Below are 17,965 nucleotides of genomic sequence, written 5' to 3'. Positions count from 1 at the left end.
TATCCCTTCCAATCCAAAGCATTCTATGATTCTATGATCTTTTTTGGTTAATTTCATTTGTCAAGTGCTTTGAAGGGCTTTTCAGACTCTCCAGTATTAATGTAAAATAATAGCTTTCATAATACCATGAAGCCTAACTTATATACTTTTTTTATACTGTGTATTGTTTTTGGCTCTCCTTTTTAAGGAAAATGTGAAATACGCAGTTCGTTTAAGGAATTATGGAAGCCGGACTGCCAACGGAGATGGAGGAATGACTACAGTTCAGTGTCCAGATGGTGTAACTTTTACATTTAGTACCTGTAGTCTGAGCAGTAATGGCACAAACCAAACGCGAGGACAAATTCCACAGATTCTTTATTACAGGTTTGTGTGTTGTCATGATCATGAATAAAACCATCATAGTGCTATTATACCACATGTATTTTTGAGAAGTAACAAATAAATACATCTGGAGTGTGTTCGAGGAAAGAGCTTCTTTAACAACAGTATTGTGGTCTTCCAGTGTAGTTTCAGACTTCAGTTACTTAGTGAAGACAGTTTTCAGGACACCACTTGTACTGCTGCCTATTCCAGTCTTGTTTTAGATTCTCTTTTTTTTGACTTGGCAAATAATTTGATGGTTGACCTCTCTTACAAGGTCCATTGTCTCCTGCTTTAAAGCTGTAACATGGGAGACTGGTAAGATGCAATACTTCAATCTGGTTTTTTTTATAACCTAAGAGACTTTTGAGAGACTGCTCACTGGAATGTTTGTGTCTCTGATTTCGTTCAGTTCCTTCCTCTGTTGCCAGAAAGGATTGCAACATGGAGTGAAGCAAGTTCTGTTTATATAGGAACTGTCTTCTCTCTTACTGTAGAGTTCAAAGGTAAAAAAAGAGAAATTGCAACTGCCCGAAGAAAATCAACTGAAACATCTGACTGTCCTGCAGGGAAGCTTTATTTTAGCCTTTCAGGATGATAGTAGGAATTCACTGAAGGTAATGCTTTTGCAGAAAGCATTGCTTTCATTTTTGAGGTGCTTACCCTGATATGCACAAAGACATGGTTTTCAAAATGTGGCAGCACCTAAATATATGAATTACTACCGTTATCTGTACAGCAAAAAAATGTGTCACGTCTTTTATTCAAATCTCAATTTTTGTGGTAAAAGGCTGATCAACAGTAGATCCAAGGAGTAAAAGGAGCAAGGAAGAGTAATTTACTTTGATGTTTAATTATGTACAAGATATACCTACCTAATAAAAGATGAAGAGGATAAAATAAATAATGCTACAACAAATGATGTGTTTTGGACAAACAGTCACAAGAACATGTTGCTCTTAAGAAAGTTTTAAAGGAGCTAAAATATGAAGAAATAAAGTTGCCAGCAAAATTATAGTAACAGTATATTTGAAGACACAGGATAGTTCTAAACTCTCTTAAAACATGAGATGGGCTGTACTCAAAGACTCAAAGATCCAGCTTGTCAGCAATAACAGTAATTGCTTATCAAAGAATGGAATTACAGTGGTGCATATCATGATACTTTCATTGATTTAGTCTCCTGGAATCATGGACATCTGTGTTTAAGGAATTCTTTCAGTATTTGGAGGAATTTTATTATGAAATATCATAATTATGAAGCATCATATTATGTAAGAAGGAAGAAAGAAGACAAGGAAAACATTTATTCCCCACTACTAGAATTTCTGCTTTTATATAAGCAAAAGAGGGAATAAAGGAGAAATAGCAATTTCTTTGATCTCAGAAAAGCAAAGGACATAAAACTTCAGTAAATGGAAGCTTCAAGGCATTCTAACTTAATAATAAGCTAACACACGGAAAAAAATCCACACCAGAGTGCTGTCTTCAGATCACAACAGTCTCGGGTTTTTTTGTCTCAACTGTGATCAAATTCTAAGAAGCTGTTGAAGGACTGTAATGGCACATCTCAGAACTGTTACAGAATAAATTAAGGGGTTTTTTTGGAAAATTTGCAGACTGCTGCCTGTAATCACAGTGTCTTTTGAAGTTTGCTCAGACAACAGAAACCTAAATGCTATCTGATGAATTACGATAGTTATGAACTTAGTTTGAGGATTCCCAGTTTGATATATAATGACTTGAGGTTTTGATTTGTCTACAGTAAAGGAACAACTGTTCCTTTAGTCAACTGTTATAGAACAGAGCTTGTAAGATTCACACTTGATTTTGTTTGAAGTATGCTCAAATACAAATAGAATTGTTGCTTATGCAAGTGCCAAGAAAGGCCATACCAAAAGAAGTGTGTTAACCCACTTATGATTAGGGCAGAAATGCTTTGGAAGGATTTGTTGGAACTGTACCCAGTTGCAATTGCACCCACTGTCAGTCACAAATAAATTCAAATTAAAAAGGCTTGAGGCTGCCAGCAAAACTACTATTGTAGGACATGCTGACAAAAAAAAAAAATCTTTTTGTAAGAGTGGTTAATTTAAGTCATAGAGAAGGATAGGTGTCCTTGTTGTGCACTGAACTGCTCCAAGTAAAGTTTTTTGAGCATTCTGAGGTCCCAGTCCTGGAATCTTAATGTTCTGGAATGATGTTTTGAAAGATCAAATCTTTCTGGACAAACATAAGAAATCTGAAAGAGAGTGGGAAATTTTGCTTTACATGTTGACTAAGTGGTTTTGGTTGTTTATGCCAAGGCTGAATCACTGTCATATTGAGGGCTTGAATTAGTTTATAATAACCATTTGACTGCTTTGAAAAAGCAAATCAAACCAAATCTTTTATATATCTTATTGAAATAGTTTTGTGCATAATGTTGTTTAGGAGATCCTAATTTGACATAGAAAGTGGATTTTAAAGAAAAAACTGTTAATGGTGAGACTAAGATTGTATTTCAAAACCAAAATTAATATTTAGAATAGGGAGGGAGAATCTTTTTCCCCTGTTATGATACTGTTTGAAATATCAATTGGAAGAGTTTTATTTGTTTCTGTGATGCATTTAATGTTCTGTTTTTATCAAGATAGGTGGTTGGGCTTGGAAGAGCATAGCAACTAATACATTTCTGCGGTTTGAAAGACATCTAGTCAAAAGAAACATTTCAGAAACATGCTTTTCATATTTTCTGCCAAATAAAAATATTGAAAGGGCTAACACTGACGCATTGCCTCCAAAATATCCTCTATGGTTTCTTTGATTGTTTCCTTTATGGCTTTATCATAAATTAATTGTTTTAATTATTCTATGCCAAAAATCACTCAGTCATGTTATTTTAATACAATTCTGTGAACTTACTGTAACTTAATCCACCATCCAGGAGTGAGTATGATGGAGATCTGCAATCACAGCTTTTGAACAAAGCTAATGAAGAAGATAAAAATTGTAGCAGGGCTCTTTCTGTCGTGAGCGCTGTTGTACGAGCAGCCAAAGACCTGTTGCACAGGGCTCTTGCTGTAGATGGTAAGGCTTTTGAAAATTTACTTTCAAAATTTACTTTTCTAAACTTCTTTCTTTGATAGCAAGAGATAATAGTAGAATATCAGCAATACAAAAGTCGTTTGATATTTCTCTTTTACTTTCCAAAGAATATTTTTCTAATGTGTCATTACTGTAGGTATCAAACTGTGAGTAACTTTCTAAGTAATTGAGTTCCACTTGAGATATCATAGATACCTCATATAAATTTGCTCATCAATTTAGCAAGTATCATATTAAAGGTGGTAAGATTCTTTATTTCCAAAAGATATGCTATGATAGGTCAGTTCAAAATTCTATTACATGCTTTGCACAGTGGTGGTAATCAGGAAGACTGGTGAATGTAATGCATTTATAAGCACTTAAACATCCATTTTTTTAGAAATGCAGACATTAGCCATAAAACTGAATGGTTTTAAGCTACCATCTTCAGCCGTTCTAGTCAAAATGTCCAGAATATTGCAGAGTGCTATAGAAATTGATTTGGAGGGCTGGGAGGAGCTTGTTGTACTAGCTGTTATACCATAGAAAGTATGAACGCAGTTTCACAACATGGCAAAGAATGCAATAAAACTATGCTCTTAAGTGGAGGAAATTTTTTAACAGAGAACTGTATATAATGGCATGTTTATCTCAGGTCAGCTTTGCAGGTTTAGAATTTGCCAATGCCTAGATAATGAAAATAATTAAGTAAAAACTACTGTAAAAACTAGAAGTTTAACTCATAAGAAGCAAATGAGAAAATTAAGATGTGTTTTGAACCATGGTACATTTATTAATAATACCTGTGTTGTAATTATCTTTGTTTAGCTGAAGACATTCCAGAACTACTCAGCTCTTCCAGTCTGTTTTCAATGCTGCTTCCCCTCATAATTGCCTACATAGGACCCGTAGCAGCAGCTATTCCCAAGGTATGCTCCTCAGTAGAAAGTACTGAAGACATTTAAGAATGTTATACAAGGAAAGTGTTTACTCTGAAAATCTGAACATCTTGATTTCTTATGATTTTATTAATTAATGGTTTATATTTGACCATGTGACTCATCATGAATTTTCCAAGAGTCAAGAATTTTAAAAACGTCATGTTTTAAAAATGGCTTTTTTTTTTTTAAACTTACTTTGAAGATATTATGAAAAAAAAACCTTAAGGAAGCAGAGGGAAAGATGACAGGCTTTAACAGTAGGAAAAGACAAAAAGTTAGAAGGGTATGCATGTATGACTCACTTATTGATGAATATTGGTGGGATGAAATGTTTTTTATATTATGTAAATCCTATTTTTACAATAACTATCCAAAGCAGTGGTAGCTGCTCATTAAGATTATTTCTATCAATTTTAGAGATGGGAAGATGTGAGCTATACGTAAAAATATTATTACTTTTCAGTGGCAGAGCATTTTCCATGTGCCTGGTCTGGAACACTCTTCAAATCTATTATTAGATTTACAAATGTCATTAATCCTTAGCTGGTAGACACTATTGCCTTTTATTGCTTTTTTATGAACTGTAATCTCTCTTCTAACTTCTCTTTAAAGGGGGAGGAAAGAGGACTGGCCACTTAAAATCTAGCAGATTCATTTCATTAAAAATAGTTTCAAATTTTAGTTATCCTGTTACTGTGATGAACTGGAATTTAGAACCAAGTGTTTTGCTTTAGAAGTGTTCCTCTCCTTTGAAAATGTCATAAAGATTCCAGAGAACAATTGCGGTGCTTAACACTACCTGCATTGAAATATGTTGAATATTTGAAAAAAAAAAAAACCAAAACAAAACAATACTAATGTTGTTATAAAACAACATATAACTGGACTATGACTTCAATACAGTATTTGCTTTCTCTCAGCTCATGCTTATTGTTAACGTTACAGCTTTTTAGTGCTAGATAAGGTGTTTTAGTGAAGGTATCACAGTTGCGTACAGATTTTGGTTTCAGTTTTGGCAAGTCTCTGAGAGGAGTATTTGACATGAATGTAGTGATTTTTCTGTCAGGATTGCGTACATGCAGAATTGGAAAATGACTGAATGCATTGTGGTAGTGATATTCTGAGAACACCCAAAGCAACCGTTGTAGAGAATTGTGAGTTTGTGAGTATTGTTTTCAGCCAGTCATAAGTAATACTTTATTGCATGTGGTGTTATGTTACAGGTTGCTGTTGAGGTCTTTGGCCTAGTACAACAGTTACTTCCTTCTGTGGCAGTTCTGAATCAGAAATACGCCCCTCCAGCTTTTAACCCAAATCAGTCTACAGACAGCACCACCGGAAACCAACCGGAGCAAGGGCTTTCAGCTTGTACTACCTCCAATCACTATGCTGTTGTAGAAAGTGAGCATCCCTATAAACCCGCCTGTGTTACGCACTATAAGGTAAGCACCATTTCTGAGTGCACATGCAGTTTCTTAAAAGCTTTTGACACGTGGGTTTTGTTTCGTCAATGTTTACTATCTGAAAAATTGTTGCGATGGATGATAATTCGTATTGTCTAACATAAGAGACAGTTTCCTGGATTATTACCATACTGCTTTCTGGAGAAACCTCTGTTTGTCCAGTAAGAATAGTGGAAACTATAGTGGAAAATAGTGTAGTTTTAACCCCCTAATGCAGGTATCTACTGTAAGTCCCTACATTTGCTCAGTCTTAGATTTTCCTACTGTCTTGCACAGTTTCTTTGCTCGAACTGTACAGACTGTGGAAGTTGGAAGTCTTTATGTATACGTTATCTAATCATATCTTAGGCTTTCTTACTTAACGCTAAACCAATGCTTCGTAAAAATACCTGACATCAATTCTAGTCAAATTAATATGCGTTCTAGTGTAGGGATCCCTATGCTGGCTATTGCTGGTCTGCCAATTTAAATTCTTCGTTAATTACTTTCACTTGTACCATGATTTGGCATTGCAGAAGTCACTCAAGTCCTCTTAACTGTGTTAAGTCACTCTGAGTAGGATTCATTCCACCTTACATGGATGATTATTGCAATAAAACTAGATTTTCCTCAATGTCAATAGAAAAAGGGTGTTTTTTCTAGCTGAGTGAAGGGCTGAGGCACAAATTACATGCCCGAGAGATAAATCCTGTGTTTCAGTTCTTGAAATAGTGAGTTCTGCAGTCGCCTTGATTCCGTGACTGTAAATCCAGAGGTAGCAAACCTGGAATCAAGTAAGAGCTGGAGCAGGTTACTAATTACTATTCCACTTGCTTGTCCTGTGAGACAGCAAGACGTCCACTGTAGAAAATGTAGTCATCATATGATCTTCCTGAAGCAATGATGCATATTATTGTTCTAAAAGTTTATGGAGCTTATCTGAAGCCTTAGGCTTCATTGTTACTGCATTTTAATTTCTGTACCTATATGCTATCGTACTGCAATCCATATGCACAAGTGTGCTTCACCTGCTGTGTACTTTTCTAGGATTGCACAAAACAGATGTTGAATGTGTTTGTTGAAGTTTGCATTTAAAAAGGTATTTGAGAGTGAAATGTTTGTAGTAGTAGTCTGTGGTTGTTTTGTTTAATGATCCCGTGCAGAGTTCTTAAAAACAATCACAAATGGTATCATAAGTGCAAATACTTAATCTGAACATGTTATAATACATGATTATAATTCAGTAAGGCATAAAGCATTTCAGGTATATCTGAATTGCAAAGAATAAATTAGGTTAATATTAATCTAAAGCATATCAAAACAAGTGTACAGAATTACATAACTGAATTGCTTTCATAGCCTAAAGAGTTAAAACCAAATGGAAATGAAGAATTAAATGTAAAAAAAACCCAACAACCCCCAAAACTTGCACATAATTGGACTGCTGTTTTGTTTTAGGTGACTTTTCCTGAATGTGTCAGGTGGATAACAATAGAGTTTGACACTCAGTGTGGCACTGCTCAGTCAGAGGATGTTCTTCGTTTACTAATTCCTGTCAGAATTGCACAGAGTCTGGGATTTGGACCAAAGCATGCTTCTGTTCATGAAAACCTTAATTCATGGATAGAACTGAAAAAATTCTCTGGATCTTCAGGATGGCCTACCATGGTATTAGTATTGCCAGGTAATAAATAGATCCTGCAATAATTTCTTTTAATGTGAATTGTTAAAATAATGAAAGAAAGTTTTATTTTTCTGCAAAATTATCTTAGAAAACAAAGTTGAAAAAGTATCTTCATCCAAGCTGGCAAGAGTTCGTTATGAGCCATTGGTTGTACATCAGTTATTTATGTTTATATTAGGTTTCTTGTTTGAAGCATTGATCTGTGTGTTATTCATGGGTTTACTTTACATGTTACATATAAAGCCTAGGTTTCATATATGCTCACGTAGAATAAACATACAAAAAGAGGAGAAATACTAAAATTTTGTTTTTATGTATTTTATGTATCCTCTTACTTCCTATAAGGAAATGAAGCTCTTTTTTCTCTGGAGACTGCATCAGACTATGTGAAGGATGAAAAGGCTTGTTTTTATGGTTTCAAATGTTATGCAATTGGATATGAATTTAGTCCAGGATCTGATGAGGTAAGGAAGAAGTGAAATGGCTGCAATTGCTGCACCTATTAATTCTCTCCTATAAGGCCAGTTTTTTGGGTAAAAATAATTGTATTGCCACTTCTGACTAAATAACACTAGCAAAATATTTTTACATTGATTTCATATAAGTTTTTATCATTTTTTTTTCCACAGACATTATTTGTTTGGTATTCTTTAATCTGAATAGTATTGGGATGGCTTTTTGTGTGGTTTGTTTTTTTAATAACTGTGACAGTCTGCAAATACATAGCATGATTTTATCTAGTATGTGAATGGGATATGAAATTTCCTAAAATTCTGACATAGTCTTCCATCATAAATCCAAAGGATTGGGGCTTTCAGATACACAGTGATTCATATTTTACTGTCACCGCCAATTATGGGGTGACAAACTTGCATTATTTTTCCAGTATTCACTCATACCAGAACTCTCAGACTCCCTGGAAATGCTGTGCTTATTTAGGCTACCTGAGATTTTGCACAGTTGTCACCTCATCTTGCCTTTAAGGACATGAGTTGTTTCCAGCACTGTTTTTTGGGGTTTTTTTTTGCAAAGGGAAGATAAAATTTCGCCATGTCCTTGGGCCAGTGCTTTATTTTGGTTTATTTTAAGAGATTACTGAAAATACTTAACATGCTTTATAATAATTCCAGAAAAATAGCCCTTCCTTTATCCTGGGAGTCTTTGGGCCTGTGCTTCACATGAACTTCACAACATCTACATCTTGCTTACACTACAACCCTCACAGATTTATGTCATCTTATTCCTGGATTCTGATCAAGCTAAATCATGTCTTCAGGTTTTCAAAATGTGAGATTCTTTGGAATTTCATAACATGCCAGATAGTAAAACGTATCATAAGATTATTTGCTATGATGGTCTCATTGGCTTGCAGCAAATAAGATTTATAAATCCTATAGATAATCTAACTAGTCTGTGATTGAGTAATAATAATAATTTTTGCTTAAGCAGGAAAAAAAAGGCAGATTCATATACTTCATTTATTTTTTTTAAAGCATGTACAAATAAAACTGCTTAACACTCAGTGCTAAAACATGCTAGCCAATATGTTAACTGTATCATTTAAATAAAAGTTACAAGTAATTGTTTTCAAACAGACCTTTTTATAGCCCAAACACTTTAAATTAAAGTTCTATAAATAGAAAAGCAAGTTTTACAGTGTTTAAGGTACTTTGCATCTCAGGACTAAAGACTCCATAAGTAACTTTAATTAACTGGACACACAATGCAAGTTCCTCGTTCTTTTGGAAACTTTGTGATGACAGCTTTCTGAAGTGTTACTACTGGTAGAAAAAGAAGCGTATGTTCTGCTGACCTCTGTGTTTTCTCTAGCTTAAAGGAACAAAGTACCAGTAAGACCTAATTCAAGTCAATGGGATTAATTTTTGCACATCTGATTCTCTCTCCTTCCAAAGGACGAGCTTCTGGTACTGTTACCTAACTATAGTATATTGAATGGCGTTCATTGTTAGGGAATTCTCTGCAAAAACTGAAAGATGTCATTGAGTGTGAGCAAGTGCGTCAAGGAATTGGGTGTAGCTGAACTATTAAACTTCGTTAAAACCTGGGATTTTTGCAGAACTTATAGATTTATGCTTTGATGAATGAAAAGGAAGGCTTTTTGTTGGTCATTATTAAATCTACAAAATATATGCAAAAACTGCCTTCTGTATAAAGGGTGTTCACACAGAGGGGAGCTGTCCAGTGGGTTGATTCACATTTCACATCTGTACTTGCTTGCTGTTTCAGAACCTGCTGTTTTGAGTCCTAAAGATGCAGTTTATCAAGGGTTTAGTTTAAAATGCATTTTGGAGATTTTTCAGTCTGCCTGGGAGTCTCAGAGAATACAAGGCAAGTCTAGGGTTACTGATTTTGAAGGCTCTTTCCAAAAGAAGGATTTTTTACTTACTTCATGTATTGCCAGTTTCTGTAAGTCTGCCTAGAAAATCCGTCAGATGGAGGTTTCCTGTCTCCCCCACTGGTTTTTGGTGGCGTGGGGGTTTTTTTGTTTGGTTGGTTTTTTCCTTCATGAGAAGTATCTGTCAGAAGTGTGCTGAATCAGCCACAGATTTGTTTAAAACTTAAAATTGGTATTAGTGTCAAAACCTTTGTAAGCAAGTTAAAGAGGTTGTGCCTGCATGTAGCTGGGACGAGTTGAAGGGAAAATATCAGATACGTTTCTTTATGGCTTAAAAAGTAGCTACAACTTCCCTAGCCATACTGTGCTCTCCCCATTCCTTGCACCCAGCCTCCTTCCCTCCACGTCTTTGAAAACGGTGTGTGTGGTCTGTTTGTTTTTTTCTTGTGAACAGGGTTGAAAGATACTGAGGGAGAGATTGTCATATGTTTTCAGTGACAAGTTGGTGGGAGGGAGGGGGAGTCTTCTCATTCCCTAGAACAGCAGCGTCGATGGGAATAAATAACTTCCCAGAGTGAGTAGAAGAGAGAAAGTGTCAAGGGCTTCTCCCAGCATTTATAATGGAGAAAGAGAAATTACGGAATCTTTTTCCCATCCTTGCCTCTCCAACTAGAGAAAGGGAAGAGGAAAAAAAGTTACGAACAGTACTACCTTTAAACAAGATGGGAATGTGAACTTATGTGGTATGTATATATGTACAGCTTAGAAGAGGCATTTCTTTGCAATCCAAATATGTATCGGTAGGCTTTTTTGTATTAGGAAGTTTCCTTTCTCTTTAACATTACAGACAAAAGACAATTACAATCTTCAGATGTTCTTACTAGGCTACCAGAAGCAGGGTAACCCATTTATTAATACTCTTACCTAGTTGAAATTGTTCTAAAAATTTGGTACTCTGGCCCATGTCACAGCAACACATGACAGTCTAGCTGTTTGGCAGGAACAATATCACTGAGAAACGTCAAACTGGAACACACAATTAGTATCTCTTAGGATAAAGCAGTGTCAGGGAAATGCATTCATTGTCCTATTTTCTGAGGCACTATTTTTGTTTTAAAATTTGTTTCAATTTAAAGGGTATTATTCAGCTGGAGAAAGAATTGGCCAATTTAGGAGGATCATGTGCAGCAGCTTTGATGAAGAAAGATCTAGCGCTTCCTATTGGTAAGTCCTACTCAAAGAACATGCTTTGTTATTTCATCATTTCATGTTTTCTGAATGAATACTACCTTTAAGTCTTAATGTTGCTTTCAGTTAGAGATGATCATACAAACTTGATTCTTAAAACTGCATTAATCAGATGATAAAATGGTGGTGTTTTCTGCTTACACTGTTCCCTTCATGTGTGTATGGGGAGGAGGGAAACCTGATCATTTAAATCTGAACAAACTCACCCCATCCACAGGTAGTGTATCAGTGTACAAGCTGTGGCCTACAGTTTCCTCGTGGTACTTCACAAATGCGCAGGTATCTTATCTGTATTTGTCTTTCACTTTTTTTTTTCTCCATGCACTCCACACCTTTCTGAATGAAAAATACCTGCAGCATTGAACTGTAAAATTTAAAATTACTTGTTTAAAATTGAAAGTGACCATTGCATCTGTAGACCTATTAGCCTAAAATATTTCTGCTGTAGTTTTACTTTTTTTTCTTTTCTAAAAAATTACATACTTTTACAGCAGATGCAGCAAATAAACGTTTACAGTAACCTTAATGCAGTTTAAAATGTAAGGAGAAATATAAGTTTATGAAAATTAATGGATACGGAGATTGAATTAGAACTTTCTAATGATGCAGCCATATTCTTTGTAATAGCATTTCTCCTAATTAACATTAGTGTGTAGGAAAAATAGTCTCGTAATCTATAATAGGGTATCTTTTTGATCATTTTAATTTAGGAGCACGAACGAGAGCTCAAATATTGTTAATGAGACTGGAAGTGCGTATTAATGAGCAGGAGGGCATTGATCAGTGTGCAGTTATAACCACAAAGTCTGATTTGAATTTTTTAACCCAGTATTTTGCTTGTGTATTTGAATGTGCAGATTTCTTACTTTATGTTGTAAATAGGCACCTCAGTTGCACAGGTAGATCTGTATTTATCTTTCAAAAGTACAGGCAATTCTATAGTTTAAATAGTGCCCTCTTCCATTATCCTCTGAACAGCAGCCTTAACTTCTTAGGTTTTTTTTACTTCCCTGGCACCCATTTGTCCTGCTGTTCTCCTATGCAAAAAAAGAAGCTGAAATTGAAATACTTCTAACTTAATTTTCCAGGTTTTCTAATACTTCATTCTTATCTCTAAAAAGATTTTTGTTTTGTTCTAATTTTGAATGTCTAAAACAATAAGGGAAAGTAGGTGGTACATAGATTGGCTTTATATGCTTTCAGATAGAAGGAATTTGAAAGGAAACATGCAGTTAAGTTACCTATGCAGTCTCAGCCACCCATAAAAGTGCTTACTGACATATTTACAATAGATTCATCTGATTGTTTCCTTAACACCAACTCAAGGACTTCAGCCAAGTCTGTCAGTGTCGCTGATAATATTACAAAGCTAATGACAAACAGGCATCACACGCGTGTATTGTTTCTCTACAAGACCACTGGACCCTGTGAATAAACAAAACTGATTAATTATATGCAACAGTGGTAGTGTTTGCAGATGTAAACCACTGTGCAGCCTTTTTAGGATGGATTTTGGTTGTCTGTAATTTTGCTTTGTTTAAGTGTTTTGCTTGGTGTCTCAGAAAAACACTGTGGCAGGAAAAGAGGTAAAATGTTTTCTAGAGCAACATTTAAATGACTTAGTATCAGACTACTTTTCCTTTTTCTGCATTCTAGATTATGTATCTTCTACCTTTTGCTGCAAGTGAAATGGTGTCTTAAGAAATACCATATTACTGCCATTGCTCATCTGCAGAGCAGTATCTTATTCATGGAAAGGAATGTCCTTTAAAAAAAACCTATATAATCATATAAAAGACTGTCTTGTAATGCACACATGCAAGAAAGCCCTTTGTGTTAGACTTTTCATACTTTATTTTACAATTTCTACAATTTTACCTTTGTTCCATGTGTGGATGTATACAGGCTAAAGAAAGTAACCTAAGAAAAAGGCTCACTCCAGAAAAGAATTAGGAACTTAACTTACAATGCCTAAACTTTGGCATTTAAAAGTTAGGCATCTATATCTAAGCTAGTAGCTCTAACCTTCTTTTAGAGTTAATGTAGACATCTTCAGAGGATGTTTCATGTCATCCTAAGATGAAGATGTAAGAAAAATGAAATTAATCACCCAAAGGAGGAGCCTGTTTCTCCTCCATTTGCTATAAAGATATCTTGTAATATCTAAGTCTGAGCTCATTATCTCATGCTTCACTACCCAGAAGTAGGTGAAGTAAATCCTGCTCTGTTTCTCAGATACTCTTTAGACCTCTGGATCCAAGTTTAAGGAGGTTGTCCTTCACAAAGACAACTTTTTAATATTTGTTATAGTGGGTATATTCTGTACACAAGTAGCCAAATACTTGTATAAGTATTACTCTAGAACCATTAGGAAAAAAAGTGCTTTGAAAGGACATCAAGAAGGCTTTTAGCCTTTTTTGCTCCGAAGGAAGATGGACCAGACAGTGACTCCTTCATATATTAGGAAAACTTTATCTTTGAAAGTACACCCAAATACTGTCTGAGTTACCATGTTCAAAAGGTCGTGCCTTCTCCTTGCCAGTTCTCCAAGACTCGGATTTAAGATACTTCTTCCTGAGAGAGACATCTGGTCTGTGACCAAGTTCTAACTTAAACAGCAATGTGGAATTGATCTCGGTGTGTTTAACATTATTACTTACTAATTGTTTCAACTTTGGTAGAAACTATTTCTGAGAGCGGAGTTTTTATATATATTTCTTTGAATTTTAAAAATGCCTTAGGACTTGATTCTTCTCATTTCTCTTCCTCTCCTCTTACTAGTAGAATTGCCTGACAAGTTTTTGAGAGAGTAGAAATATGGTAACCTTATCTGTTTTACTTTTCTGTTAAAAGACTGTGTTTGGCAATTCTGGTCACCCTGGAATCAGACTCTTTTGAGTTGCATTTGTGAGAAAGAAGTATTGTATAATAGAATGTATTTGAGTTTTATGTTTAAGGAGGAATCATAATTTACAAAATTGTGCAGTTTATCAGGTTTTCAAATACTGTTACTAGGGTAAGTTCCTAAAAGGGAGCAGCTGGTGCAAACTCTTAGGTACTGCTTCCCAGAAACAATCTTGACCTCCCAAAATCTTTTTCTGAAAGTATTGTTTATTTGCTTGTGCACTGAACTACACAGTACTGCATGTTTACTATGTTATTTGAAAATATTAAGCTTTCAACTGCTGGTTAAAAAATGTTACACATCGTCTTGCAAACTTAAATTTTGTAATACAAAAGGCTTCACTAAACAGAATTGAATTTTGCATTCCATCATATGTGGCTAAATGTCAATATTATTACGAAAAATAAGTTTATCTTTTGTTGTGAAAATAAGTTCTATTTTTACAGCAGGTAATGAATTTGAAGAAGATCTTGAGATTCTTGAAGAGGCTGCTTTACAGGTATACCGCTGCTTTTTTTTTTCCATTGCAATATACTTCAGCACATAATTGCATTGAAACTTTTGACTGCTACAGAAGAAAATCACTTGTAAGGTTTTTATAATAGGAGGGAATCTGGCTTGTTATAAAACAGTTTAAGAAAGTCTTTACAGACATTTAGTATTTACATTAAATCTTTTTAAAAATAAATCTGCTTAGAAAAAAATGCATAAAATATCACAGAGGAAGTTAGATGACAAAAAATATTTCAAATTATATAGGTGTCTAGTTTAGGTTGCACAACTTAACAAATTTTATATGTTACCAAAATTAATCCTGCACATGTCTTTGTAATTGCAGAAATAAAATCACTTTTTCAGTTGAATGATAACATTTATCAAGTCCCAAATAATATGATTGCAGTTGTTCTGGATTGATGATATATTTTATTTGTTGTGATGGGAGCTAATGTTGGTCAGTAGCTCCCTAATTATAGCCCCTAGCTTATGATGCACAGTGAAAAAGGAGTTTTCACATTCTGTCTCTCTCCTAATTATCTTCTGGGCAACTGTTTTGAAATTTAGTTGTCACAATACTTGCTGGGAAAACATATCAGTGCTACAGTATGACACGGTTGCATAGGCCTTAGATGGCAGAACAGTAAACAGAAACTGTCTAGGAGGAGTCAGATATTCCTTGAAATAAATATTTTTTTCAGCAATCTGTTTGTGGACCCACTGTGTTCTAATTCAAAACGTGAGCTAGGAGTGTCTGTGAGAGTAATGGATTCATTGTCACTTTTAGTCCTGTCTGTTAAATATTTTATGCATCATTCTACCTTCCTTCCTTCCCTTCTTGCAAAGAAGGGATTTCTTTTACTTTTTCTCACCCAAAAATATCTTTCTTAAGAGATCTGCCTTTCTGTAAGTTATATCTATAGCCTTTTATTTTCTTCTGGAACATTCTCATTGGTCACATTTTCAGAACGGCTCTCTCTGTTCTTCTCCTGGTCACAATTCAGCAGTTTAGGATACTCTTAACATGGAAGGTCATGTTACCTTATTCTTTCTTCCAGAAATTCTCTCTCAACTGAAACTCATTTAATCTCATTTGACATAAATTATTGTGGTTTTTTTAAAACTTTTTTTTTAAAACTGTTTTTTTAAACTTTCTTTTTTTAAAAACTTTTTCTTTAAACTTTCTTTTTTTAAAAACTTTTTTTAAACTTTCTTTTTTAAACTTTTTTAAACTTTTTTTAAACTTTCTTTTTTTAAAAAAACTTTCTTTTTTTTTTAAACTTTCTTTTTTTTAAAACTTAAACTTTGAAACTTTTTTAAACTTTTAAAACACTTTTTTTTTTTAAACTTTCATCAGAGTAAAGTTTATCCACTCTTCTCCTACTTGAATGGCTTTCAGTGCCCAAAATGTCTGTGCCAGTTGTGTCATATTATGGGAAAGTTTCTACCTGTAAGATACTGAAAAACTGTTTTTTCTCTATCCTTTCATCCCCACCCCAACCCCTGCAAAAAAAAAAAGGTGTGCAAATCTCACTCTGGCATTCTCGGGAAAGGCTTGGCACTCTCTCACTCACCAACCATTTTGGAAGCTCTTGAAGGAAATCTTCCGCTGCAGGTACAAAGCAATGAGCAGTCATTTCTGGAGGATTTCATTGCTTGTGTACCAGGATCAAGTGGTGGACGTCTTGCAAGGTAAAAAGTTTGTGTGCTGCATGAAAAAACCCATTACTTTATAGTTGTAATGTTTAAATTTTGCAACAAAGTAGAAAATTTTTAGTTATGTATTAAATTTCAAAACCTGTGCATGGTTGTTTGTCTATACAACTAGCTATAGAACTTTAATATTTACATCAAATATTAGTTAAGTAAAACTATTTGACTGTATTGTTTCTATTAATATATTAGGTAAAAGCATTTAAGTATTCAGACCTTCATCCTTTCTTAGCTGGAAGTCATGTTGTACAGAGTAAGAATTTATCTTTGGGGGGCCTGTAAGAGATTTTAATATTAAGTGTTTGTCTTTGCTGTAGGTGGCTTCAGCCAGATTCATATGCTGATCCTCAAAAAACATCATTGATTTTGAACAAGGATGACATTCGATGTGGTTGGCCAACTGTTATTACAGTACAAACAAAAGACCAGTATGGGGATGTTGTTCATGTTCCTAATATGAAGGTAATTATCATCATCTGGGCTGTTCTTATAATTCATCATACCTTCTTTTAGTATTTGTTGTAGATATTCCACAGAATACTCCTGTAGAGGGCAGAAAGTGGCATTTGTAAATTCAGTGTAGTCAGGCTTTCATACCTCTAAATCCACAAAATTATCAAATTCTGTATTATGCCAACACCTTTTCATGCAATTTATAGCTTGTCTGTAATGAGCTACATATGTGTAGCTTGTGGAAATAATCAGTTGTAGAGGATGTTTGATGGTGATGATGTATAAGGTGAGAAGAATCCATTTTTTAACTTGTAAACCAAGAAAGAATATTATAAATTTTAAACTGAATAAATGTGAGTGAAAAAAGAATCAGAAGCACATTGATGGACCATTTTATAGTGACTTTATTTTAGACTAGAACAGTGCTTCCCCTTTTCTGTTTCTAATATTTGGAAGTTCCCGTAGTCTTTTTTTGTTGTTGTTGTTAAAGTACTGGAAAGGAAGTATTCATGACAGCCTCAGGTAGAATTGGAAAACCCTTAAAGGCTTTGGAGTAAAACCTATGGGATATGTATAAAAGTTGGCTGCTTGATTTGAAGTAGCAAAGCAAAATTGAACACAAAATGTTTTTCACGTTGTTTTAATAAATTAGGTTACGTCTGTGTTTTAAAGCCCACTGTTATTCTGGAGTAGTACAAGTATTTTCAAGACTTGCTTTTGTTCAAGCCTGAAAGTATGTGAAGTACCTTATACAAAGGCATAATTCCTGTCATAAGAACTCTCAAATCTATTCGTCATATAGGATGTAATAATTGAGGGTTATCTTACAGAGCACTGTAAACACATTCCTGAACTGTGAGTCTACAACAGTAATACAAGAATCGGTCTCAGACACAGCTTGATTGCAATTTAAATGTGTGGTTACTGACTTAAATGTGTGACAAAGGAAGTAGAAAACTTTTTAAGTAGTGATTTTACTCTGTCAATCAGGAAAGGATATGTCAAAATATACGCATCAAAATTGTTGCTGGATTTCTTGTTTAACTACTATTTTTCTTCATGAATGTATTGAAGTAAGAAATCTTAATTCAATTTAATCATTCTGTTGGTCTCATTCAGTGTGCAATGTGCTGATGTAACTTCCAGTAAATCAAAACAGCATATGAAAACTGCAGTAATTAAATGCATTTTATTGCAGATTTAGGATGAGTAGCGAGTAAACTTATTTTCCAGATAGTGCGTTCTTCCTCAGAAAAATAAGTACAGCTGACTGTGTTACCTGCAGTAATAGAGGTCTGT

General features: G+C 34.5%; 1 protein-coding gene across 22 annotated transcripts in view; it reads left to right on the top strand.

Annotated features, from left to right (window-relative positions):
* MYCBP2 (MYC binding protein 2) overlaps positions 1 to 17,965 on the top strand; it is a 210,179-nt gene that overhangs the window by 110,869 nt on the left and 81,345 nt on the right. For 17 of the 22 annotated variants that reach the window (XR_012773473.1, XM_075488504.1, XM_075488465.1 and 14 more), the window contains 10 exons: positions 188 to 366; positions 3,290 to 3,432; positions 4,258 to 4,358; positions 5,594 to 5,812; positions 7,271 to 7,496; positions 7,842 to 7,960; positions 10,989 to 11,076; positions 14,452 to 14,504; positions 16,020 to 16,192; positions 16,531 to 16,675. Coding sequence is in view for 21 of the 22 variants with exons in the window: in XM_075488504.1 (XP_075344619.1) it covers positions 188 to 366; positions 3,290 to 3,432; positions 4,258 to 4,358; positions 5,594 to 5,812; positions 7,271 to 7,496; positions 7,842 to 7,960; positions 10,989 to 11,076; positions 14,452 to 14,504; positions 16,020 to 16,192; positions 16,531 to 16,675 (1,446 nt within the window). In the remaining variant the exon portion in view is untranslated. The remainder of the gene's footprint in view (positions 1 to 187; positions 367 to 3,289; positions 3,433 to 4,257; positions 4,359 to 5,593; positions 5,813 to 7,270; positions 7,497 to 7,841; positions 7,961 to 10,988; positions 11,077 to 14,451; positions 14,505 to 16,019; positions 16,193 to 16,530; positions 16,676 to 17,965) is intronic. The other 5 variants (XM_075488539.1, XM_075488604.1, XM_075488596.1 and 2 more) reach the window with 1 other exon arrangement.

The sequence above is a fragment of the Mycteria americana genome, chromosome 1 (genome assembly GCF_035582795.1).
Source record: "Mycteria americana isolate JAX WOST 10 ecotype Jacksonville Zoo and Gardens chromosome 1, USCA_MyAme_1.0, whole genome shotgun sequence".
Taxonomy (NCBI): Eukaryota; Metazoa; Chordata; class Aves; order Ciconiiformes; family Ciconiidae; genus Mycteria; species Mycteria americana.
The sequence above is the reverse complement of the archived record's forward strand: the minus strand, read 5'-3'. Positions and strand labels throughout refer to the sequence as shown.